General features: G+C 39.8%; 1 protein-coding gene across 1 annotated transcript in view; it reads left to right on the top strand.

Annotated features, from left to right (window-relative positions):
• CR1 (complement C3b/C4b receptor 1 (Knops blood group)) overlaps window positions 1–25,868 on the top strand; it is a 251,622-nt gene that overhangs the window by 207,672 nt on the left and 18,082 nt on the right. Inside the window, 5 exon segments of the mRNA XM_036014974.1 lie at window positions 2,650–3,045; window positions 5,063–5,239; window positions 5,335–5,437; window positions 6,575–6,664; window positions 16,990–17,015. Coding sequence (XP_035870867.1) covers window positions 2,650–3,045; window positions 5,063–5,239; window positions 5,335–5,437; window positions 6,575–6,664; window positions 16,990–17,015 — 792 coding nt within the window.

Raw genomic sequence — 25,868 nt, forward strand, 5'->3', positions numbered from 1 at the left:
TTCTCCCTTAATCTCCTTAAGATTTTGACCTATGGCCACCCCTGCGTGGTTCTCCTGTGTTTTATTCTGATTTATTGTGAAATAGTTACTGATTGTATATGTATTTACCTGTGATCAGTTTGTTGTGAATGAAGCACTGTGCTGTGCACCATAAGTTTGGGGAAGCACTTGCTCTCTCTCTCTGTCATTTTGAATTCTGTGTTCCATGTGACATACCCTAGTTTCCTTCTAGGTCAAGAGAGATTAAAAGATGTGAATCGTTGACAAATTTCTTCCTTCCTTCCTTTCCTTAATCTTTCTGTTCTTCACCTACCTGATTGCAATTCTTCTACAATTGTTCTGCTTATTTTCTAACATATACACATAAACATTCTTTCTTTTTACTTTAGATGCATATCCCAAGTTGTGTTTTGCTTTCTTTTAACAGTTTACTTTCAATGATACTTTTTGTATTACCACTTATCCCCCATACGCTTTTCCACCACCATCTACATGCCTCTCCCTCCCCATCACTACACTGTTGTCCTTTTCCATAGTTCTTTCTTGTTATCTCCTTCTTCCACCTCCCAAACCCCATCCCCAGATCTGTCAACCTGCTCTCTGTCTGTATCTGTCTCTGTTTTAAAAAGTTCATTCATTCAAGCAACTATTTCCTGAGCGCACACTATGTGTTTGATGTTCTCCTAAGCACTGGTGTTATAGCAGTGAACAAGATAAGTTGATCCCTTGTCCCCTTGTTATTTATCCCAAGCGAGCGATGGTCAGGAAAATGATCAAACAAATAAATGTTGTGGAAGCAAGAGATACGAGCAATTGCAAGAATGAGGGCAAAGTGAAGAGCAGCATTACACGGGGTAGACTGCTTAAGATTCCTTAAACTCTCAAAACGTGTACCTAAATAAATTATGTTCACAAGTAATAAGCTGATGAAAAATGGGAATACAATTTCTAAAAAGCCGGTATATGACAGGTATCAGCCCTTAATTTTATTCATGCCTTGTGTTGAGAAGTTGACATTTTATGATTTATTCTTTGAAAAGTAATCACCACGTTTTTTCTCAAGGATACCAGTACAAAAATATTTACCAACACTATTGTTAGTGATAGTGAAAAAATCAGGGCCCTGGCTGGCATAGCTCGGTAGATTTTTCACGGGCTTTGAACCAAAGTGTCGCAGGTTCGATGCCCAGTAAGGGTACATGCCTGGATTGCAGGCCATGACTCCCAGCAACTGCACATGGATGTTTCTCTCTCCCTCTCTTTCTCTCTCTCCCTCCCTCCCTCCCTCCCCTCCCTCTCTAAAAATAAATAAATAAAATATTTAAAAAAACAACAAGAAAACGCAAAACAATGTAAACATTGATCATATTTCAATGTTTCAGAAATAAGGACTCCACACAGGAGTGAGATGATCCTTTCGAAATTAGGGAGAAAAATACAATTTCTTATTATATTTAGTTTCATTTTGTACTTAAAAAATTTCCATTTATCTGTTTTTAAAGCACTGAATACATTAGTACGTCGCGTGTGCATATTATTTACAACGAAATAAATATACACACAATGGGAAAAATCAAAGGAATAAGATATGTGTTTTGGGAACAAAAAAAAAAGTTTAAAATGTCACAGAATGCATTGGCCAAGAGAGACAGCTCTCTGAAATGAAATTGTATGTACACTGTTACACTGAAGTATTAAGACAACACAGATGTTTTGGAAAACACATGGTGTGTGTGTCTGCATGTATTAAAGATTACACATTAAAGAGTTATCAGCGGTTCTCCCAGATAATGGACGTAAGATACTTTTTCATTTATATTTTATAAATGTTCTACAAGGAGTATGTATCTTCTTAGATATTTTAAAGTACAGATAAATAAATTGATATGTTTACGTTAACCTATACCTGCCAAAAATGATAGAAATATGTTGCATGTCTTGGAAGGATTTAAAATGCCTAGGAGGAATCTGATACTTAGATATTAGAGTTAATTTGCCCATAAAATGACCTGTGTTTTTTAAATCGTTTGATTTGTAGCATTTTGACGCATTTTCCCCACTTCCATAGCTTCCATTTTTCCGAACCAATATGAGGAGGCTATATCGATAGCCTTAATATTCTTTCAAAGTTTGTAAATCACTAGCATGGACTAGAACATATATATGGTTATTTTTATGACTTCTGAATCTGTGATCATTGTGTCATGTATAATGTTTTACATTCGTGCTTTATCTCTATTTTATTAGTTGTGGCAAAGATTTTGGTTTATTTATTTGATAAAAATGCCATGCTGTATGCTACATCATATTCCTAAGCAATAGGAGAAAGCCAAATGCCTTCTGTAGAAGGAGGACTGAATCAATTACAGTGAAATAACCCAAGGGACCTCACTTAAAATGTGACACTTGACATATGACACATTTACTGAAATAATGTTAATGGGAAAGGGCCAGAGCTATCACGTTGTGATCACTGAATCCACATTGTGCAAAAACCTGTCTGTACATTAGAAAAGATTAGACAAGAGCAGAGCTGTTGTGAATATTCACATTTGGTAAATTGGATTTTTTAGAAAACTGATTGCCAAAATGTATAGATATAACTTTTAAGAAATTGAGGTTGTGTTTAATTCGTTGTCCCCTTCTTAGGTATTTATTGCAGGCCCCCCCCAGCCATCGCCCATGGAGATTTCTCCAGCAGCAGCAGAGAGTCTTTCCCATACGGAACGGTGGTGACCTATCACTGCAGGCAAGCAAGGGGAAGAGAAAAGTTTGTCCTCGTGGGTGAGGAGTCAATACATTGCACCAGCAAAGACAATCATTTCGGCACCTGGAGCGGCCCTCCACCTCAGTGCCTCATACCTAATACATGCACCCCTCCAGACATTGAAAATGGAATAAGGGTGTCTGAGCACAGAAGCTTCTTCCCCTTGAATGAGATCGTGAGGTTTAGGTGTGAGCCTGGCTTTGTCATGAGAGGACCCTCCAGCGTGCGATGCCAGGCCCAAAACAGATGGGAGCCGGAGTTGCCCAGCTGCTTCCGGGGTGAGTCGGACAGAGGCTTTGAAGGGGCTGCAGAGGACCCAGGCTGTAGGAGGACCAGGGTATTGGTGTATCTTCTGGGGCGAGAATGCACGGTGAGCGGCGTGAGTCAAGTTTCTTGGGGTGAAGCAAGAAATTCAGTCTTAGTGTGTGTCTTTTTGTGCATGTAAGTGTGTGTGTGTTCAAGCTGAGAGACAAAGCTGAATAGGGGCACAGAATGTGAAGTTTCCTTAGGATTCTTAAGAACAGAAGTTCTCTGCACGTGTCCCTATCTCCGTGCATCTTCATTTACCATTTACTCTTGAGTATCCTAATCGCTAATTCGTAATCAGTGATTTCTCTGATCAGGCACCATAATAGAGGCTGAAAACACTGGTGTGTCCTACTTACCATTCTTTGCATGATTTACAGAGAAAAATGAGTCTCAGAGCGGTTAGAAAACTTTCCACGATTAAGCACATACTAAGTCAAGTCATAGAGTAAAGACAGAAATCCAGGTTTGCCTGACTCCAGAGCCATGGAAATCAAAAGCCACTCTAGATATTTCAAGGAGTAGGGGATTTAGTCCAGATAACTGGATGCAAGGCTGTTGGAAGGGCAGGAAGAGCAAAAGGAGGAAGGCTGTTTGCACAGTGCAGGAAGCTGCCCTTACTCCTGGACTAGTGCACGTGCGCCTGCACTGACTGCTGAAACTGTCTCTGAGGAGCTTCTCCTCCAAAGAGGATGTGGCTTCCAGGATGCAGCTGAGGTCCCTGGAGCCAAGCCATGGCATTGCTAGAAGTGATGTTGCCACTGCCCAGCAAGGACCACCAACGCTGCTACTTCCTGAGCCTCCTCTAGAAGAAGAATGGCCTATGGTCTTCCTACCCTTTAATTCGCTACATATTCAACCAGTTGACAAAGTCTAACCACAACCCAGCTGGCAAGGAAGATAAGCAACTGTAGTTTGCAGGCTTCCTGTCTAGCAAAGGAGAATGCAGAGAGTGTGAGGCAGGGAGTTCACAGAAATGCAATCAACAGAGCATTTGAGTATGAGGTCACTGTGCTTTTGTCAATCAAGAGAGGCACGGGAGAAATGAGCCCTGAACATAGGTTTTAGAGCCTCAGAGTATTTCCAAAGTCATTTATTCTAGCCTGAACCCCTACTTCTTGTTTGAGAAAGCTGAAGTCCAGAAAGGGGAACTGACCTTCTCTAAGCCAAAATGAAATGATTTTTCATTTCACTTCAGTTTCCTATAACTTTTTTGAGACCCAAGTGCATTCAGATTGAGTTAAACCCAAGTGCTTGAAGAGACAGTCAGAGACTCAGTTACAATCTGCTGTATCCAATATGCACTCTCATTAGGAGGGCTATCCTCTTTCTAGAAGATTTTGTTCAGTGGTTGCCCATCCTTTTGTTGGCATGGTATGAGTGGTTAAGTGAGACCTGGCTATATATATGGAGTATAGAGAAGAGTCTCCGATTCTCCAGGTCATGTCAGGGGTCCAAGAAAGGACTTGGAAGGAGATGGGAAGAGATGTGAGTCCTCTTTGTTGTACCAGATGCGGTGAGTGATTGGCAAATCTGTTAGATGAGACTTGGGCGCAAGCATTCTTCATTGCCTAAAAGTAAAAGTTGGTGATGCTATTCTACAAAGTAGTATCCAGATTAAAAACAACAACAACAACAACAACAACAAAACAAGAACCTCCAAGCCCTGGTGAGGTAGCTCAGTTCAGTGTAGTGTCATCCCCATATATCAGGGTTGGAGGTCCAATCCCCCATCAGGGCACGCAGGAGAAGTGACCAATTAGGGCATCCATGGGTGGAATCACAAATCGCTGCCTCTCTCTCTCTCTCTCTCTCTCTCTCTCTTTCTCCCCCCTCCCCCGTCTCTCTCTCAATGCCATTAATCAAATAGGGTGTTACTCAGCCTCATCTTGAAAAAATAGAGACTTACAGTATGATTGTGTTTTTCAATTTGCCACTGAGAAAAAGGGATTCTCATACAATTCACAGCACTTGGGTCTCTTTCCCCAGTATGTCAGCCACCTCCAGAAATCCTGCATGGTGAGCACACCCTCATTGACAAGGCCAGCTTCTCCCCTGGGCAGGAAGTGTTCTACAGTTGTGAGCCTGGCTATGACCTCAGAGGGGCTGCCTCTCTGCTCTGTACACCCCAGGGGGACTGGAGCCCTGCAGCGCCCAGATGTGTGGGTGCGTACACACTCTTGTGTGGTTTGAAGTTTTTAGCCTGGGCTGGGCTTTATTCTCCACCTGCCTGTGTCATCCCTGTTTTCCTTTTTCTCCAGTGAAATCATGTGCCGACTTCCTGGACCAACTTCCTAATGGCCGCGTGGTCCTTCCACTTAATCTCGAGCTGGGGGCAAAAGTGTCCTTCGTTTGTGATGAGGGGTGAGTGTGAGCTTGCCAGGCCTTCTGGAGACTGAAATTGTGACATATATGAAATGGCATGTATAAAGACAAATACAATGAGTGGTTATGACTACGTATGTTATACCTTGTGTGGAAAAACCATATTTCCCAAGCAGAGGAGAATCAGAGTAATTTGGAGAGTCTTGAGAAAAGTTTCGTAGGTAAAAAAAAAGCTTATTAAAATAGTTAAGATTAGTTAAGAATTATTTCAGGCGTTTCCTTAACCATCAAAAGTGAAATTTGTAATGGGAGCAAAAGGGTAAGAATAAGCATTTTAATTTGATCGTATATCTACCGATTGGTAATGGGTTAGGTGCTCCGAATTGTGGTCATGGTGGCCGATGTGATGTTTTAGGGAAGGTCATTAACTTGTTCCTGTGAATCTGGTGCTCTTCACTGTGTGCACATCTGGGCATGGGAAGGATTGAGCGTGAGCAATGAAGCACCTGGCCCAGGCTGTTCCAAAGAATCCTGGCGGGCACCCAATGCTAGTACCAATGAAAATTTAGGAGTCATCAGGGTCCAATGAGTGTTGAGAATGCTGGATGCTTTAATGGAAAGTCATTTCTGATCTCCTTTACCCTCCTCTGGAGTATTCAAACCTACTTCCCAGTGGCCCAGGGTGCTGTTGTGAGCCTCCCTCACAGCCATCACAGTTGTAGAGACAAGAGAGCAGGCTTTGTTCACTTTGCAGTTGTTCTCTGTTTTTTTGTTTTTTTTTTTTCGGCTCAAACTGGGAGCCATTTTAGTCGATCCATCAGTATCAGAAGTAGGGAGCTGTTGCGTTAGAAGACTGAGTTTCCCATCAGGGCAATGAGTAGTTTTATCAGGTTTGTCTTGGAACAGGGAGCTAGAGATTCACTCCTCAGAGTCTGAGTTCAGGATCAAGGAGATGGCTGCTCTGCTATGACTGCCTTCTTCAAGGCTGGGACTCCATGTTATGTGACCAGCTAACAGTGCTTCACTGTTCTCCCCTCCTGGAGGCTGTGATCTGTCCAGATTGGAGTGGCCTCCAAACCTCTGCTGCCTGTTGGTTTCACACGCTAAGATGTTTGGCAAACTGAATGGCGTTTTGGCTAAGCCAGCTCACCTATTCACCACCTCTTTCTTCTTTAGATTCCACCTAAAAGGCAGTTCTGCTAGTCATTGTGTCTTGGCCGGAATGGAAAGCCTTTGGAATAGCAGTGTCCCTGTGTGTGAACGTGAGTAGAAGGAAAAACACTTTCGGCAAATTTCTCCCTTAATCTCCTTAAGATTTTGACCTATGGCCACCCCTGCGTGGTTCTCCTGTGTTTTATTCTGATTTATTGTGAAATAGTTACTGATTGTATATGTATTTACCTGTGATCAGTTTGTTGTGAATGAAGCACTGTGCTGTGCACCATAAGTTTGGGGAAGCACTTGCTCTCTCTCTCTGTCATTTTGAATTCTGTGTTCCATGTGACATACCCTAGTTTCCTTCTAGGTCAAGAGAGATTAAGATGTGAATCGTTGACAAATTTCTTCCTTCCTTCTTTTCCTTAATCTTTCTGTTCTTCACCTACCTGATTGCAATTCTTCTACAATTGTTCTGCTTATTTTCTAACATATACACATAAACTTTCTTTTTTTTACTTTAGATGCATATCCCAAGTTGTGTTTTGCTTTCTTTTAACAGTTCACTTTCAATGATACTTTTTGTATTACCACTTATCCCCCATACGCTTTTCCACCACCATCTACATGCCTCTCCCTCCCCATCACTATGCTCTTGTCCTTTTCCATAGTTCTTTCTTTTTATCTCAGTCGTCCACCTCCCAAACCCCATCCCCAGATATGTCAACCCGCTCTCTATCTGTTTCTGTCTCTGTTTTAAAAAGTTCATTCATTCAAGCAACTATTTCCTGAGCGCACACTATGTGGTTGATGATCTCCTAAGCACTGGTGTTATAGCAGTGAACAAGATGAGTTAATCCCCTGTCGCCTTGTTATTTATACCAAGGCGAGCAATGGTCAGGAAAATGAGCCAACAAATAAATGTTATGGAAGCAAGAGATACGAGCAATTGCACGAATGAGGGCAAAGTGAAGAGCAGCATTACACAGGGTAGACTGTTTAAGATTCCTTAAACTGTCAAAATATGTACCTAAATAAATTATGTTCACAAGTAATAAGCTGGTTAAAAATGGGAATACAATTATTAAAAAGCCAGTATATGACAGGTATCAGCCCTTAATTGTATTCATGCCTTGCATTGAGAAGTTGACATTTTACAGTTTATTCTTTAAACAAAAATTACTATGGTTTTTTTTGCAAGGATATCAGGATAAAACTATTTACCAACACTATTGTTAGTGATAGTGAAAAAGTCAAAAAATATAAACATTGATCATATTTCATTGTTTCAGAAATAAGAATTCCAACGGGTGTGAGATGATCCTTTGGAAATTAGGGGAAAAATACAATTTCTGATTATATTTAGTTTGATTTTGTACTCAAAAAATTTCCATTTATCTGTTTTTAAAGCACTAAATAAATTAGTACTTTTTGTGTACATATTATTTACAACTAAATAAATATACACACAATGGGAAAAATCAAAGGAATTTTGAAGAATATGTTAAAAGCTTTATGAAACCATGAACAGTCATATTTAAAGTAAAATAAGTATATAACTGTACATTGGAACCAGAACAACAGATCTTTGCTGTTTAGATGAATCATTAAGTGTATGGATAAATAGTAATTTGTGGATAGGAAGAGATACGTGTTCCAGAAGGCTTGTTTTTTTAAAAAGTTTGATATATTAAAAAGTTTATTTATAAATTTAGTAACATGGAAGGACTGTTTTGGGATATTTTAGACCAATAGAAATTTGAAATAGAAATAAAAGACTTACTAAAATTATTTTATAACCTGATTAAATCATCTAATTGGTATTGGGTTGACTGAAAGCGCCTGAAGCCTGGTGGTCACGTTTCAAGTATCATCATTAACTTTTTGTGTGAATCTAAATGATCTCAGTATTATGTTCCAACATCATTAAGAGGCCAGAAGCTTGTAGTACAAAGCAATTGTTCTGTCTATATTACACCCAACTGATAGTATTGGTACCCATTAAATGCAAATGAAAATCATCAATTTAGTGTGCCTGAAGGAGGAGGCTTTATTCACACAGCTCAATTGTGACACAATACTGCTTAGGAACAAATAGCACACCTGTGAATGACTCAATTGTGATACAACTAGGTGTAGAACAATATGACTGTGAAACAGCTCAATAGTGTTACAGGTCAGTTATGATACACCACAGATGTGGAGTAGCATGGCTGAGAAATGGCCCTAGAGCAAGGTGGCCTGTGACCCCTCTCCACATGACCAGGCAAGAGAGCCCCAGCCAGGGAAACACAGTCTTTAGTGAAAGGGAAAGTGTGCTTCCTGACCCAGAGGGGAGCTGACTTACATAGACACAAGTCCCTTCTCTGGTTCATGACTCGTTCATTATCATGTAAATGAAGACTCAAAAATCCACAGTTTGATCAAACAAACAAACAAACAAACAAACAAACAAGCAAACATGGTCTGAATGGAGCCACTCTAATTAATCAGTGGAGATGCTAAGGAGGATATAACTGTGTAGCTCCAAATGGGTGAGAACTGGCTCTATGGCAAGAACACAGTGTTGGCAACAATTCAGTGTGGTAGGAAGGCAGTTCAGTGCAGACTGTTGTCCCTAAAGCATGGCTGGTGTGAGAGGCCCCTGTTTAGCAATGGCTATTAGGTTCTGTTTATAAAATGGAGTTTTTTTTTTAGGATTTTTTTATTGTTGTTCAAGTATAGTTGTCTCCATTTTCCCCCCACCATTTCCCCCACCCAAGCCATCCCCAACTCCCACCATCAATCTTATCACACTTTGGTTTTGTCCATATGTCCTTCATAAATGTTCCTGAAAACCCCTCCCCTACCTCCTCCCCATGATCTCCTCCCACCTCTGCTCTGGTTAATGTCAGTTTGTTCTTAATTTCAATGTCTCTGGAACCTAATCAACAAACCAAACAAGCAAGCAAATATATTTGAGCCTATTAACATTTCAATCCTTCTTAAACAGGTACATTTTTCATTTGGGTCAACTATTCCAAGGACTTCTTGAGTGTAATTAAATAACACTCAGTAAAGAACTGGAGACAAGTCAGGAGGCCCATTGTGTGACAATAAACCAGATGTTTCAGGATAATTGTGCTCTAAAGAAATCTCTCTTCTTATCTTTTCTTCTTTTTACTAGTTAATTGGACTCTACTCTTTAATAATCCAGATATATCATATGTATGATTAAGGAATATTCCACATGTATTGGCAAAAAGAACAGTCTCTGATATCTTTCCTCATGTTCTATGATTTGACAACTCATAAATCAGGAGCTATTTCCTTCCTGGTCCACTAAGAATAGAAAATGCTACATTTTCCATTAGAGGACAAAGTTCCACCTAATGAAAGAAAGGAGGCTATCAGAGAAGAGTCAGGGGAGGTGAACTTCTGATGATCTGTGGCCAGATCAAGAAAATGCCCATGATTTTTGTTCCATCTTCAGTACAGGCCTGTCACACCCTGAGTTTTGACAGTTATTGCATTGTCCCTCATTGGAAGCTATAGTTTTTCAAAATTTTTTGGCTACTGAACCTCTATCCTGGGAAGCCAAAAGAGCTCAGCTTTTAAACCTTGGGTTTTACTTAAGAATTACATTGTACTTTAGCAGAAAGTGAGAAGCTGAGATCTATCAAAGAATGGAAAAGGGAAATGGTATGCTCACTGAAGTCACTACTGCTTTTGTTCCTTAGGTTTCATTTAAAGGGAAGTTCTATAAGTTACTGTGTCTTGGTTGGAATGAAAAGCCTTTGGAGCAACAGTGCTCCTGTGTGGGAGCATGAGTAGAAGAAATATCTATTCAGATCTGCAATTGTCTCCTTATTTTTTTTAATTTTCTTACTGTGTTTTTGTCCCATGATATGATGAAATGTCTGCTGCTCTGTTTAACTTTAGTTTTGATAGAAATATTTCTTTGTTGTATTAGTTAAAAGGCTTGTTTGTTGGAAAAGTGACATTGAGCATCATGTGTTTTCAGCACCATTCAAAAAATATTTGGCAGCATACTACATGCTATAATGGGAGAAGTGCTTTATAGGTGGACAGAAATTTGTGCCTCAAAGCGTTGTCAAATTTTCTTTTTTTCCTGTCAAAAGTAATAAACACAATGCAGCCTTTCTGTCCTTTTCTGAATCACCCATTCATTTCTATTCATATTTTTTTAGCACCTACTATGTCCCAAACAGCCTTCTAGACTCCTGGAGTATGCCTCTAAACAAGATAGACTAGGTCCCTGCTCCCATGTTGTTTATATTCTTGGACAGAAGTAAAGATTCTTAAAAATAGCAAGTAAACAAGAAAACAGAGGTAAACAATTTCAAATGATATTAAGTGTTTAAGAAAACAACCAAGGTAATATAATAGATTAGTTATGTGAATAACAATAAGGAATGCCAGGGAAAGAATAAAGTTTCTATTTTAAATAAGGTGATTAAGGAAGTCCTCACTAAGAAAGTAATTGCTCTGGTTTAAGTATTGACAGCAGTGAGTTGGCTACCAATGTGAGAACATAGAGGAAGAACCTTCCATTCAGATGGAACAGAAAGTGCAGAAAAAGTCCCAAGGCAAAACTATTCTTGTCATTCTTTGAAAACCCTGTCCTAACATTTTCTCAGAAGCTTATATGGCTTTTGTAGAGTGAGCAAATACAACAGTAGTAGGTGATGATAAAAGAAAAGTAACCTTAGAAATTTGTTTTCACTCTGAGCAAGATGGAAAGCCATTGGAGTATTCTGAGTAGAAAAGTAACACAATCTACCTTACTTTTAATGATATGACTCATTACTCTAGAGAGGACTAAGTTGAATAGACATATCTTAGATGGAGATTCCCCAGAAATAGTACCAGAGGGAATTTTTATGTAACAATGTTCCATTGGAGGGTACACTCTCAGAGCAGCAGTACCCAAAGGATGAGAAAAAAGGAGGCAAGGAGGAAAACACAGCAAGTAAATAAAAGATACTATGTTACCAAGGCAGCCATAAGCCTCACAAGAAAAGAAGCTGGTTGTTTGGTCACACAGAACATCTATATGAAACCAAATCTCTTCATCAGAAAGAGGAAAAACAACCTATCTGTTGGCTCTTTTCTGTCTCCTGTCGCATGTTTATCCCAAAAATATTAAGCCCCTGGCTTCCATGTTGTGTTAATTTATCCCTCAGTTCAGACTCTGGGGACCTCACATGAGCTGCTGCATGGTAGTCAATCGAAGCCTAGAAGTAGAAGGAGCCAAAGTGGTCATGGATCCAGTCATATTAGCTTAGTTGTGGGAGTTGCCTTGAGCTCCACTGCAGTAGAATAGCAGAGGCTGTTCAGGTGCCTGTCTTTCACCCTGTGGAGGCTGACACAGCCAATGTTGTTTGCAAGTGAGGTAACAGTGGTATCAGTCAGCGTGCTGGATTAGGAAAGCAGCTAAGTGGCCAAAAATCAGGTATAATAGAAGGTCTGAGGGTGAAATTGGAAAGCTACTGCAAAAATCTTATCACATATGTTGGTGCAGGATACCAGTGGCAGAAGTGATAAGAAGTGCTTGAGTTATGGATACCTTTGGAAGGTAGAAATGACATGATTTTTTGATGGGTTACACATAGAGATTAAAATAGAGACTAAATGAGATCACCTAGGGAATGATTGTGGCCAGATAACAATAGAGGCAGGGGTTAAATTGTCAGTCCAACAATAAGAACTCAGAAACAAAGGAAGGAATGTGCAGAAGAGATGAAGAAGCAGCTGGTACACTAAGAGAAAAAGCAGGAGGAGGAGCACATCTTGCAAGCCAAGTGAAGAAATTCACTTAAGAAAAAGAGTCCAAGCAACCATTTCAAATTCTACAGAGAGATCAAGTAAGAGGAGGACAGATAATTATCATTGGGTTCAGCAACTTGGAGGTAATGAGTGACCTTGGGAAAGTCAATTGCAGTAGAGTTGTGGGGGCACATGCTTGATTGGAATGAAGGGAAATTCAGGGGAGGATGAAGGGAAGTAAAAATTCATAGACAACATCTAAAAAGCAATATTCTAAAAAGCTGCAAAATGTGGAATTAGAAATCATATGATACTGAGGTCTTTACAAAAGTGAGTTATGTTAGTCTCCAGAAGAATCTGATGGGGTGTGATTAGTATTCTTGCTATCTTACTGAGGAGGAACTGGAGGTGAAGCAAGATCCAATCCTTGATCCAGTCTGTGATCCACAGCTCAGGGAGTGGTGGTGCTAGGATTGGACCCTAACTCAGGTCGTGCTTTCAAACATTTCACTCTATACTGTGTCCTTTTCAATGTGACTCTTGATTTTGCAGAACGTTAAGTGATTTTTGCTTTGCTTGTTTCTTTTCTATTCTTTTCATTTTCAAAATACTATGTAAGGGCAGAGATGAGATATTTCTAATAGTAAGGACTTGTTAGTTTTATGGCTGCCATGGTTACAGGAAATTTATGCCCCCACACTGACCTAAAAGTCTCAGAAACCCTCCTGGGCCTTCTGCCCCTCAGTTTTACAGACAGAGAAGAAGTAGCCCACCAAAATGATAGTGAGTGACTCTGTTCTGGTTATTTGCCAGAATGGGTGACACTTGCAGAGCCGCTGTGGCTCTGCTGAAACCAAAAGCTCCCCTTTCCTTGCCTTAGTTACATAAGGAATATGAGGATTCAGGTAATAGTTCAATGATTAATTATTTAGATTAAGACTATGGGATAGTTGTTCTGAAAGTAAAAGAATTGTATTCTATTCTTCTGGAAGCTGCTTTCTTTTCATTTAAGTAAATTTTGTTTTAATAGCTGTTCTCTCAGAACATGGCTTATTCATTCTCCATTTTTAGCATTAGCAAAATCAACCAGGAACCTTGTTTAAAAGACAGTTTCTTAACCTGCATCCCAAAGAACTTTGATTCTGATATTTTCAGTTGGAGTCCAGAGGTCTATTTTTAGTAAACCCACTGTAAACACACTATAATATTCTGATGTAGAAAGACCACAGACCATACTGTGGGAAAGAGTACTTTACCTGGTTGGGTTATATAAAGAAAAAAAATAGACTCTTACAACTGAAAAGCAGATTTTGCTTAAATTGAAGAAAGTGTTTGCTGCTCTGAGAAAGCAAAGTAAAGGTTGAGCTAAATGAGATAAAGTAAATTAAGTAGAAAATTGGTATTTTACATTTAGAATCATGCTATTCTAACTTCTTTGTTCTATGTATAGAAATGAGCCAGAAACAGGCATTTAGTCAAGAGGCAGAAAAGCAGTAGTTGTTGTATTCCTAGGGAGAGCTGATGTGATATTCCTGTTTCCTTAGGGTCTGACCCAAGTGGACCCACACTAGAATATGGTTAGCCTAACTCCTAATCTGTCCACAACTTTCCAGTTGCAGAGTTGCTCACAATTAAAAGTGACTTACAGCACATTCTGCATTCAATTATTTTACCTAAGAAAACAAAGTCAGAGAATTTTAAATCGTGACATGTTGGGGGAGAGGATGTCGTTTTTCTTGATGGAAAACATTACTGAACTTTGCTGAAGGGGAAATACGTTTGAGATCATAGAGCTTTTCATTATGGCAGTTACTACTAACATTTATCAATAAAATATCAGTTTCCTTCTGATTTTTCTAATTTTAGAGGTAAAATGTAGCCTCCCACCGTTTATGAATGGAATCCAGAAGGGGTTGGAAATGAGCAAAGAATTTAAATACAGAGCAAAAGTAACCTTGGAGTGTGAAAATGGGTATACTCTGGAAGGCAGCCCCTGGAGCCAGTGCCAGGTGGATAACACCTGGGAAACCTCCTCTGGCCACATGTACATCTCATAAGTACAAGAGCAAGTGCAAGGACTGTAGGTCCTTCTTAGTCATGGTGTAACAGGGTGCAGCCAAGGCAGGGGGCTCAAATGGGAATTGTAATCTGTTCTAGAACTCAAAGTGTCCAGGAAATAATAGAAAAAAATATATATATATATTTGATGTCCTCACCCCCACAAGTCTGAGCTGGGGGAAGGGACACATGCAGCAGGGCCATTGAGAGCTGTTTTGCATAGCAACAGTTTTGCAGATAACCTCTAGATAACCTCATTTAACATATCTCTAACCTTTAACTGGTTTCCTAGTATGTTAAATAGCTGTGACCAGGCTTTGAGCCAGGGAGTTAAGAGTGACTTCAACCCATGATGCAATCTTGGGGCAACTCCCCCTGGTTACAGTGCCTGTGTGAGAGCTTGGAGATGATTGGCTCCATGCCATGGGGCCATGCCTGCCTGGACTTACTATGGCAGCCCAGTAAAGCTGAAAGAAATACGAAAATGCTGGCAGGTATAACTAATTGTGGGAGGAGTTGCAAAAGGGGCTGCAGAGGAAGATTGGCACTGGGATTTAAACCCAGGTATGAAAGGCATGTTGGGCTGCTTTTTTGGGACCACATGGCTTTGGCAAAAGTTGGGACTATGCAGCTTTAGGGTGCTCCCTTTTTGGGATGTGGCTTAGGAAGCATGAAAGACTTTGCTTGGAAGAAAAGGGTGAAAGTACTCTTGCAGGTGGACCATGACAAGGTGCCACATGGTTTTGGATTAACTGGAGATCACGGTGGTGACACAGCTGATAGTGGTGGAACCAAGGAGCTCCCTGAACCATAAACTTCTACTTCTTTTCCTGAGATACAGCACCCTGGACTGGGTAAAGGGGAGAAGGAAGTACTGTGTATTTGTAGGTATTTTAAAGGACTTTAGGATTTTTAATGAAGACATTAAGTCATTACTCTAAGTCTGTATACCTTTTTAAATAAATAATCCCTTTCCTTTTCACCGATCTCTGGCATTGAGAGGTGTCTTTCTCTGGTGGTGGGCAAGGTAAACCTAATACAGGTGGGGGGCCCACAGAGCACCATGGTGGGGTCCATTTGGTAATAGTATATCATTCACCACTCCCTCTGGGTCTTTTCTATAACAATAGTACTGTTCATTCTAAATTCATACTGTCATCAAATGTGGTGTGTTGTTTATGGCACATGGTAGAACTAAGGAGTGCAGTAGGAGCCTCTGATTCTTCTCCAGAAGCCCTTAGCAATGAAGAGTCAGGCAAGCCTTCCTCTCCTCACACTTCTCAACCTGTTTCTCTCTCCTGGGGGAACCCTCTGAACCTTTTGTGTTTATATCGCTCTATTGTTGCATGCATCTCACAGTAATGATTTGTTTATAGCCCAAGGACCTTAGAACTCAGAAGCACATCAGGGATAGAGCCATTCTTCAAGAACATTTTCAGCATGAGTCAGGAAGCACCTTCCAAGTTGCTGAGACTAGCTGTTTCAGCTCCCTCACTGGTGTAGGCTACAAGATTGTAAACTGGCACAGCAGCACTCAGCAGATTTAGAAATCGTGTATCTTTGAGCTCTGGAGAAGCATAGCCCTCTGCTGGCAACTAGAGGGTAATGTAACATAGAAAATCCTAAACCTTGAACTTGTATGCATCAAGGAACTTATGAGCAAAATTAACAATGAATAACTTATCTTAACCTAAATTAGTGCTAGTCTTCCTCCACCCATTCTTATGATTCTTATTTATAATAGTGAGTACCAGGATTCTTCACAATGCAAATGTGCTAGCTAATCTTACTTAGAAATAATATTCCCAAATTATAAACTTGTCACTCTCTTAAAAGCAGATTGCATCCACTTTGGCAAAAAGCTCACTGCCTACCTGACTGAATGAATGCCTTTAGAGGATTCTGAAGATGTAGATGTGAAAGACAGAAAATTCACACAATTGGGGGACCACCCTACCAGATATTAAAAGAGAATGGAAAGCCACAATATACAAATCACTTTAAACCAGCACAAGTAGATATTTGTGAAACAAAAACAGATATTAAGTGAATTATACTTATTTTATAAGTAAAACAAATTGATATTAATAAAATAAGGGTTATAAATAACAGTAAAACACCTTATTTTATAAGTGAAAAATAGATATTAATAAAATAAAGCTTATTATAAATAACAGTAAAAGTATCTTATAGATGAAATATAACAGTTGAGATATCATCAATTCACAGGAAAGGTAAACATGATCAAATAACATAGGTAGAACTAAAACAAATTTAGAAATTTTATTTATATCTTACAAAAAGTAACAGATGTAATATAAAGTTTTAAAAGTCAACATGGAAAAGTGAGCATACAAATTAGAGTATACTTATCAAAGTCCTACAAGAAAGCCAACTACTTGAACTTTTTGATAGATGATAGAGAAAATCAAAAAGGTCAACAAATTTAACTTACAGCTTATGTATATATTTTGGAAAGTAAATAAGAAAGCAGTAGAGAGATGAGAAATATGTAAAAACATAATGAAGAGTTAATAGTATTATCATACAAGCAGCAGTAGTGGTAGCTGTGGTGGTAGTGATGGTTGTAAAAATTAACATCTACTGAGTGCTTGTTTGGAACCTCCCCTGCCTGGTTTCAGAAGCTGTAACTCCCCCTGTCTAAAACTGACTGAGAGACCTTGAGACCATAAGCCACTAAGGAGACAAAGCTTATCTTCCCAGCAGGGGCACCTCCTCTGCCCCCTTTACTTCACTATCCTTGGCCCAAGGTGGTTGACTGGTTAGCCAATGATGCGTAAGATTCCTCAACAGAGGAACAACCTAAGACAGGCATGGTCATGATGGGGCCATCAGGGAAGGACTTGGGGGACTCTAGAAAAAAGGGAGTGATGGACACTCACCCCTCAGCTTTGACATATCCTGAGTCCTTATTCTATCTGTAAGAAGTCTCCTAATCTCTTGGCTGCCTTACTTCCCCTGCCTGACTTAAGCCTGAGACAATGCCAGAGGTGGGTGTGTGTGGCTCTGTGCTGGAAAGGGTGGGTTCCCCAGAGCAATCAGGCCTAAGAAAGAATACATAAAATCCTGTGAAACTTGCTTTGCTAAGAATACCCTCAATTTCAATGCTAAGGGTCCAAGCATAGAATGCAAAGAGTTTGTTTCACCAAAGTTTTATGGCCCTTTAGCTATCTGACCCTACCAGAGAATAAGCCCTCAGAGTCCCTTGAATGTTATCTATTTTTTGATCATTACTGCCTGACAATAATTGAGCTTTATGTATATGCCCTGTATTCCTATACAAATTAAACCCAATAAAAGCCCATTGAGGAATAGGCTCAAGGCCCTTCTCCTTTCAGAGATCAGCCACCTTTCCTCCCCAAGCAGATCATGTCTTGGTAGACTTAGTCTCATCCATGGTAGAAAGCGGGAGCAGGGAGGCTCTGCAAGTGGAGCCCCCCACACATACATCTAGCACCCAGAACAGGAACCTGACAATTCGGGACCTGCTTTGACCAGAGGCTATGAGCCCTTGTCATGGATAGCACGCCTAAGAGGACAGAAATTAGTACTTTCCTCTCCCCAGGACAAGGGCATCTCTCAGTAAGGCCCCAGGTGTGTTACAGATAAGAGGAAAGGTTTATCTTGTGCCACCCCTTGAGTGGTTTTCTTCTCATTTTGCTTCCCTGCACCCTCTTCTGTAAATGGGAGTCTTGGTTTCTCTTTCCCAAGCATTTGCCGCATCTCATGGGCACAGGTGAAGCATCTAAAAGCCACTAGGACGCTCACCTCTGGAAGACACTCGTGAAAAGATAAGTTGGAACATGGACTGGGACAGAACACTAGGTTTCCTGCCACAAGCAAAAGTCCACACAACAAGAGACACGTTGTAAAAGCATTCACATTCCCATCCCCTGCAGCAGGATCCCTGTCTAGGTGTAGGCTTGGGGAAGAGAAAGCATAGACTTTCACCGTTTAACTAGATTCCTAATCACCCTTCAAGCTCACACCCTTTAAGCCTATGCAGGGCCAGGTCTCTGCCAAGGACAGAGAGTGGTGGAGTGGGGGTTGGTCCCTCTTGCCACCCCTCCCCCAGGCATGCAGGAGCAACCTTCCCCCACACCAGCTCTGGGCACAGTTACTGACCCACAGGATCTGCCCCAGGGCCATTGTTCCACGCAGCACCTGGCAGCCAACTAAGAACTGGTGCAGACAGCAGGTCACCAAGGGGAATTCCATCCAGGTCATCCCTGAGGTAAAAGCAGCCCATGCTTTAGGAGGCTGCCAGCATACTTGGCTTTGAAAAAGGGGTTCCTACTATCCTACTATTTTTCTATCTGTCTCTCTCCCCATGGTTTGGTCTGGATGCTCAAGTTGGAAGCATTCAGCCTTATATCCATTCCCACCCCACTTAATATCTGGGGCAGGGACCTCCTCACCTAGTGGGGAATGGAAATCACCCTGCTCTGGGCATTAAACCCAGAGGGTTGCAACCTCAAATAATTTGGCAAACACATGTTACTCACTATCCCCCGATTCATTTTATAATATACTCCTTAAGTCAAACGTTTGGCAATATAATCAGGATTAGGATTTAAAAAACTTACTATGCTTATTTTGAAATGTTATGTGGATTGCGTATGTTGTAGAAAGGTCAAATAAGCCATAGATGGTATTTAAGGAAGAAATTAAAAAAGTGAAGGAAAGGGGGGCCCTGCTGGACAAAGCTCCCCCCACAAGTGCTTAATTCCACTTTTCAAAGGTTAGATAAAGAGATTCTACAAATATGTAAAAGCCTACATGCATGGGAGCATATACCAGGAGGGAATGTACCAACACATTTAATGGTAGTAGCACTACATGATATTTTTCTTTTCCTCTATTTTACACATTTTAGCTGTAGTTCTACTAATTCAATGTTAAAAATATTAAGTTGAAAAGAAAAAAACACAGATCCTGAATATACAAGATAAATGAGACTGAGTAAAACCAGTGATATATATATAAGAACAAAATGAGACTGTGTAAGGACTAAACTTAGGATAGACTGTCCCTGGCTGAGGGCTCCTGTGGAGTGTGACACTGATGCATTTGTGACCTTTGTCTTCTTTTTAGGCTCACGTGGCACTCTCATTATTGGTAAGTTTTATAAAGAGTTTGTTGAGAAACTCTAGCATCTCTAACAGTCAGTATATTAAGTACACACTTATAATGAATGAAAGGTAAAAAGAGAGATCAAAATATCTTACATTGTGATTTCATTCAGAAAGGAAATAGTGGTAAACTCAGGCCATGTGTGACAGAACTGGCATCCTCACACGTGTATAGGGTGAGTGTTCTCTGCAAAAGCTTCTATACTAGCTGTGAACCATTACAAATGACCAGTCATTCATATAATTTTATTGTAGATGGAGAATACAACCTGGGAATATTCTTTGGGATGATTGTCGTGCCCACTTGCACAAATTGGAAACCACAAAGACCAGTTTTCTAAGCCCATTTCTGTAACCTGTGTATGTGAGAGGAAGAGTCATGATAATTTGCTTCAGAGGGAGTTGTTAGAGTCTGTGGTATATAATAGTTCTTGCCTCAGGCCTTATACAAGAGACTTGTGGTGCAGGGCCCTGGAGAGCTGGAGCCCAGGAGCACCAGCACTGTTCTCACATACTTGTTGAAAGGCTGCTGTTGGACTAAAGGTTACAACACTGCTCTGCTCACTCCTATCTATAATCCTGTGGTTGTTACACTACTGTCCTTGATTAAACAAGCAGCAGAAGGGGAATCTTAAAGGTAAGCCTGTGTCAGTGTTTGTTAAACCAGAATTTAGTTGCATTTTTTAAAAAAATCACTGGCAACCTCTAGAAAGACTAATTATTAAGATAGAGTTGAAAGTGTATGGATTGTGTTTTCCATGCATTTAATCACCTTGTTTTACTGCCTAGGCACATTCTTTGGTGTGATCTTCTTTATTATACTCATCATTGTTTCCTGTTGGATGCTTCTAAAGTGCAAAAAGGGGTCAGTATAGCCATATTCTCATAGAAAATGTTTCTTACTACACTTGCCTCCTCTTGGAAGCCAAAGAGAAGTAAATGAAAACCTCAGATAAAAGCACTACATAAACAAATTGGAACATCATAAACAAATTACTACATCATAAAACAGATGTAGTAATTTTTATAAAGAAGGCCTTTGAGTGTCGCAGGTTCGATTCCCAGTCAGGGCACATACCTGGGTTGGTGGCCACAGCCCCCAGCAACCACACATTGATGTTTCTCTCTCTCTCTTTCTCCCTCCCTTCCCTCTCTAAATAAATAAATAAATAAAATGTTAAAAAAAAAAAAGAAGGCCTTTGAAGCACATTATGCAAAGAGAAGTATTCACACTAATATATACCATATTAAGAACACTCCTTTTAAAAGGTTAGAATTTTAAGAAGGACTCGAGTTTTAGATAAGAGAAAATGGTAGAAGGAATTTTCCCAAAGATGTCAATGAGGCAGCTGGTGTCCCACTTATGCTGAGACATTCCAGACTCCTGCCTTGGTGCACAGACAGTATCAGGGAGCTAACAGTCAGAGAGTGTGCCCCACTGGTCCACACATCTCAGGCTACCAGTATGGAAGGATTGAGGTATTGCATTGGTTATATAAAAAAATAAATATTTTATTACAACCATTTACCTTTTAGCCCTGGCTGATGTAGCTCAGTTGGTTGGGCATCATTCCCCAAAGTGAAAGGTCACCAGTTCAATTCCCAGTCAGGCCACATTGCCTGGGTTTTGGGTTCAAACCCCAGTTAGGGGCATACAAAACACAACTTTAGATATTTCTCTCTTGCATCACTGTTTCTCTCCCTGTCTTTCTCCCTCTAATCTCTCCCTCTAAAAGTAAATAAATAAACTCTCTTTTAAACACCATTTACCTTTAAATTTACAAATACCTTGGGAGGATTAAGATCTAAATAAAGAAATATTCTTGATTGGGAAGCAAAGATACACAGTTTTTGAATTAGTTGGTTTAACAATAATAAAATCAGTGAGATCAAAATCAAAGATATCAATGTTATAAGCTTAACAAATTCTATACCAGTGAAAAACAGCTTATAAATATAGCTGAACAGTTTTCTAAAGAAATGCAGTCCCCTAAAGAAGCATTATAAAAACTGAAGGTCTAAGATTTCACAAAATGCACCAATGTAAATTTTTAAGAGCAGACTGCCACAGCTGAACTTTTTGCAAATAATCTAGTCACTTCCTCCTGCTTCTTTGAATTTCCCACTCCTATTAATTTATCTCTAATGTTTTTGGTCCCCACCACACACCTCACCATCTCCCTTCCCTGATGTAGTTCTCCCTGTGAGCAGGGACCACCTATAGGCACTCAAAATAATTTTGTTTAATAATTTCTGACCTCTACTTGTGCAGTAGACAACATTAGTCATGCAAATAGCAACAGCTAACATAGTTTTACTATTTATTGTCTTCTTTGGTATGCAAAGCAACCCTAAGAGGTAGGTAAGTACAACAACATTGTTCCAAAGCACAGAAAACCAATTCAGAGAAATTCAGCAGTTTGCTTAGAATCAAACCAGTAGGAAGTTGTTAAGAGTTAAGCTTTTATTTCCAGTTATCTGACTCAAAATCCTGAACCCATTCAGCTGTTCCATTGATAATTTTAGTTGCACATTTCTTAATCTATATTCCAGAAAATTCAGTACCCAGAACTATATATACTATAAAGCTGGAATATTTCTTTTGATCCCTTTCTTATAAACCTTCCATCCCCACTTCTATGTACTTGGATTTGTTTTAACTATTTGGGTATATTAAGCCAATATCCTTCTGTAGAACAGTATGCAATCTCTCATAATGACCATGAACCAACTAGACTGCCATTCATTCAACATTACTTCAAACCGGGAAAGTAACCCACAGGTCTGGCTGCCCACTACCACAAAAGCCAACCCCATGAAGCAGGTTCTAGTTGAGAAGCAAAGGGGTTTATTCAGGAGTCAACAATCTGAGAAGATGGCAGGCTCATGCCTCCAAAACCATCTTACCATCTCAGGTGCCCTGGCTAGATCATTCAGGGGAACCATGGGAAGAGGGAGACAAAGGAATTTCTGGCAACATGAAGTTTCTCAGCTCTGCTCTCTGGTGCTTTCAACATTCCCTCCTGTGTGTGTCATCACGTAGTTGTATTGCTCTATCCACAGTTTTACGGCAGATGTTCAAGAGCAGTATGTGTAGGCTACATTTCTGCTGGTTCTGATATAAATTGCTGACACTTGTCCAGTTCTTGTGGTCAGGGGCATTCCTAGGTCAGGGAGGAACTGCAACTGCTGATGTCTACAAAAGACTCATAAGGAAATTTTTAATACATAATTTTTCTATGAGTCTTAAATACAGCCCATTCTATAATTGCTACTTGATTAGTATGGGATTTTTCAACCACTGTTGTAATTCCCCACTGTTATGTACTCATTGAGGTTGTATTCTCTCACACCCCATATATAACTCATCATCCAAGACAACTTTCAGACCATTACTTATCTCACCACAGAATCACTGCTCCTTGGAAGCCCATACCACCTGGATGTACAACCCCCTCCTTCCTCATACTGGATCTCAAGTTTGCCTTTCCTCATCCTGTGAAAACTTTGGCTCCTGACTCACACTTTTCTTTTTTGTCTTAAGTGAGGTGAGGTCCTCATCTATTTTACATGAGAGAGTAAACAGTAAGAAACGAGGAAGTAGTGGAAAGTGGTAGCATACATTTCCTCTTTGTGCTTCCACTCTTAAATCCCTAGTAGTAATGCATGCTTGAAATAAAGGTGCTGGCATTATTTATCAATTCATTTATCTAAAATGAATTGCTCATTAAATAACCCTGAAAGAGGCAGCATAGTGTATCATGTAAGACCATGGGATTTACACAAGTAAGACCTGTGTTCACACTCTCTTACCAGCTTTAAAACCCTGGAAAACATGCTTCATCTCTCTAATTTTTATTATCCTTGCCTAGAAGGTAGGGGTAATAGTAGTTCCTACCTCAACAGAGTGCATTGCTTATGATGAGTGTCAGATAATATTAGCTATACACAACTTATACTTAAGATTTAAGTGATTACATATTTCTTTTGCTGTCAGTTCTCATTATCTTCATGACAACAACTGCTACTTCCTATACTATAGGTCTTCCACAAAACACAGAACATGTATATTCACTATCAGGGGAAAAGGAAGCCTTGTGTTCAATTGCAGTGCAAAGCCATTTATATTATGAAACTTGATGCCGCAGTCTTGTTGAGCAGTATTTACTAATTAATATAACTTTGGGAATAGGGAAATGTGTTGTTTAACAGGATGAGCATTTGTCTAGAAGCAGTTTAGAGTTCTGACACAACATATAGGATGGTTTTAGTATTATTTTCTAATCCAAGGTTTTACTTAGTCTTGAAAAGTATGACTTGGCTACATTTTTCTTTTTAGATGCCTTACAAAGATACCCAAAACCTGAGGCAAATTGTGCTCTAATTGTGCAGAAATTTCACAAAAGGAGCCACCAGCTCCTTTTTTCAAACCTGAAATGTACGTAATTAAATTATTTTCCTACCTTTTTCTCCACTGCCAATTAACAATAATAGAGGTGAAGAACTTAAAGAAGTGAATGTTCATTTACATCCCCAAGAAGGGTGCTGTGATCATACACAAAGTTTGCAAACAAATCAGGAACATAGCAGGTACCTAATATTCAAATTAACTCAAAAGGTTTTTAAAAACTCAAATATGGAAAATGGAAGCAGGATTTTAATATGATGGTGCACCAGGTAGGTCACTGATACCAAAGACGATTAGAAGTATTCAGGAGCTGGAAACGTCATGTTGTTGTTGCTTTTCTTGGGTAACTGTTGTCTCTGTGATCTGGGGTGAGGACTCTGTCAGTGCTGTGCACAGGCACTGGTTCTCAAAACATTCCTGTAGTTTTGCTTGTTTATGCCATGAACCTTTGAGAAGTAGAAAGCTTTACTTTTCCTTGTGGAACCCAAATGTTTGCCACTTGGGTGTGCCTCCAACTGCCCCAGCTTCCCTTAATTGTGCAGGATTCTTGAGGATCCCGTGGGAACTTTCACTTCACTTCTTCCCTTGCTTTCCCACTTTCACTGACCTCTGTCTCTCACCTGATCTCCTAGGAAGGCTCTCTCCTTTCTGTCCTCCTCCTCTTGAGCTTGTTACCATGTCTTATCCCTTCATTCCACCCACTCAAGTAGTCCTACCCCAAGCTGCTGTGTAGTAAATCCCCAGACCTTGATAAAGGTGTGATGGGAAATGACACTACAACCCAAAGTGGCACACAACATAGACGTGAATATTAGAAATTACAGAACGAAAAAGTAACTGTTTTTGTAAATAAAGTGTTACTGGAACATAGCTATCCAGTCATTTACCTATTGCCTGTGGCTTTTTCACACTACGGCACAATTGAAAAGAGTAATGCCCCCTTTACCTGTGGGGGATACATTCTAAGATCTGCAATGCATTCCTAATACTGTGGATAGTACTGATCCCTATATGTACTATGTTTTTTCCATCTTATCTATGCACTCATTGCACACTGTGGCCATGACTTTTCCCGTTTGAGGTGTGACAGCAAAACTAGCACAAATTTTCTTTTCCCTCTTCATAATTCACTGGTGGAAGATGGGTCCTTACTTAGATCTTAGCAACTTCAGGATATTGCTTTTCTTTTCTGAAGTTGAAAACTTACACTTTTTACTTAAAGGAAGCACTTCAGAGCTTCTCTCTGGCATGTCAACTTGCCAGCATCACTACTCTTGCACTTTGGAGCCATAAGTAAGTAAAATAAGGGTGACTTGAACACAGCATGTGATACCATGACAGTCCATCTAATAAGCCACATGCTGCTTTGTGACTAGCAGGCAGGGAGCATATACTGTAGATACACTGGGCAAAGGAAGGATTCACATTCCAGGTGGGATCACTCGATATTTCATATTGATACTCAGAATGGCATGCAATTTAAAACTTATGAATTGTTTATTTCTGGTTTTCCATTTAGTATGCTCAGATCAGGATTGACCATGGGTGGCTGAAATCATGGAAAACAAAACCATAAATATGCAAAAAGGAAATCATGGTTTGCGAGTTGGAACTTGAGCAGATCTCTATTATTTCTCAGGTTTCAGTAGAAGTATCTTTTAAAGGAAGACTAGAAATTAACTGTTTGAGTTTGAGCCTTGCTTAGAATTAAAAATTCCCTTGTAAGAAAAAATTCTAAATTCTTTTGTTTACCCCAGAATGGAGTAGGTTGGTGAACAATATCATTAACCAATATCTGATGCCTGTGACTTTTTAATTGTTAAAAATTTGTGAGATATTTTTAAACATCACTTTTCTGTGGAAACTACCATACATACTAACAATGTGTAAAATACCATATTGTCTACCTAATTATATTATTGAGCAA

The sequence above is a fragment of the Phyllostomus discolor genome, chromosome 14 (genome assembly GCF_004126475.2).
Source record: "Phyllostomus discolor isolate MPI-MPIP mPhyDis1 chromosome 14, mPhyDis1.pri.v3, whole genome shotgun sequence".
NCBI lineage: Eukaryota > Metazoa > Chordata > Mammalia > Chiroptera > Phyllostomidae > Phyllostomus > Phyllostomus discolor.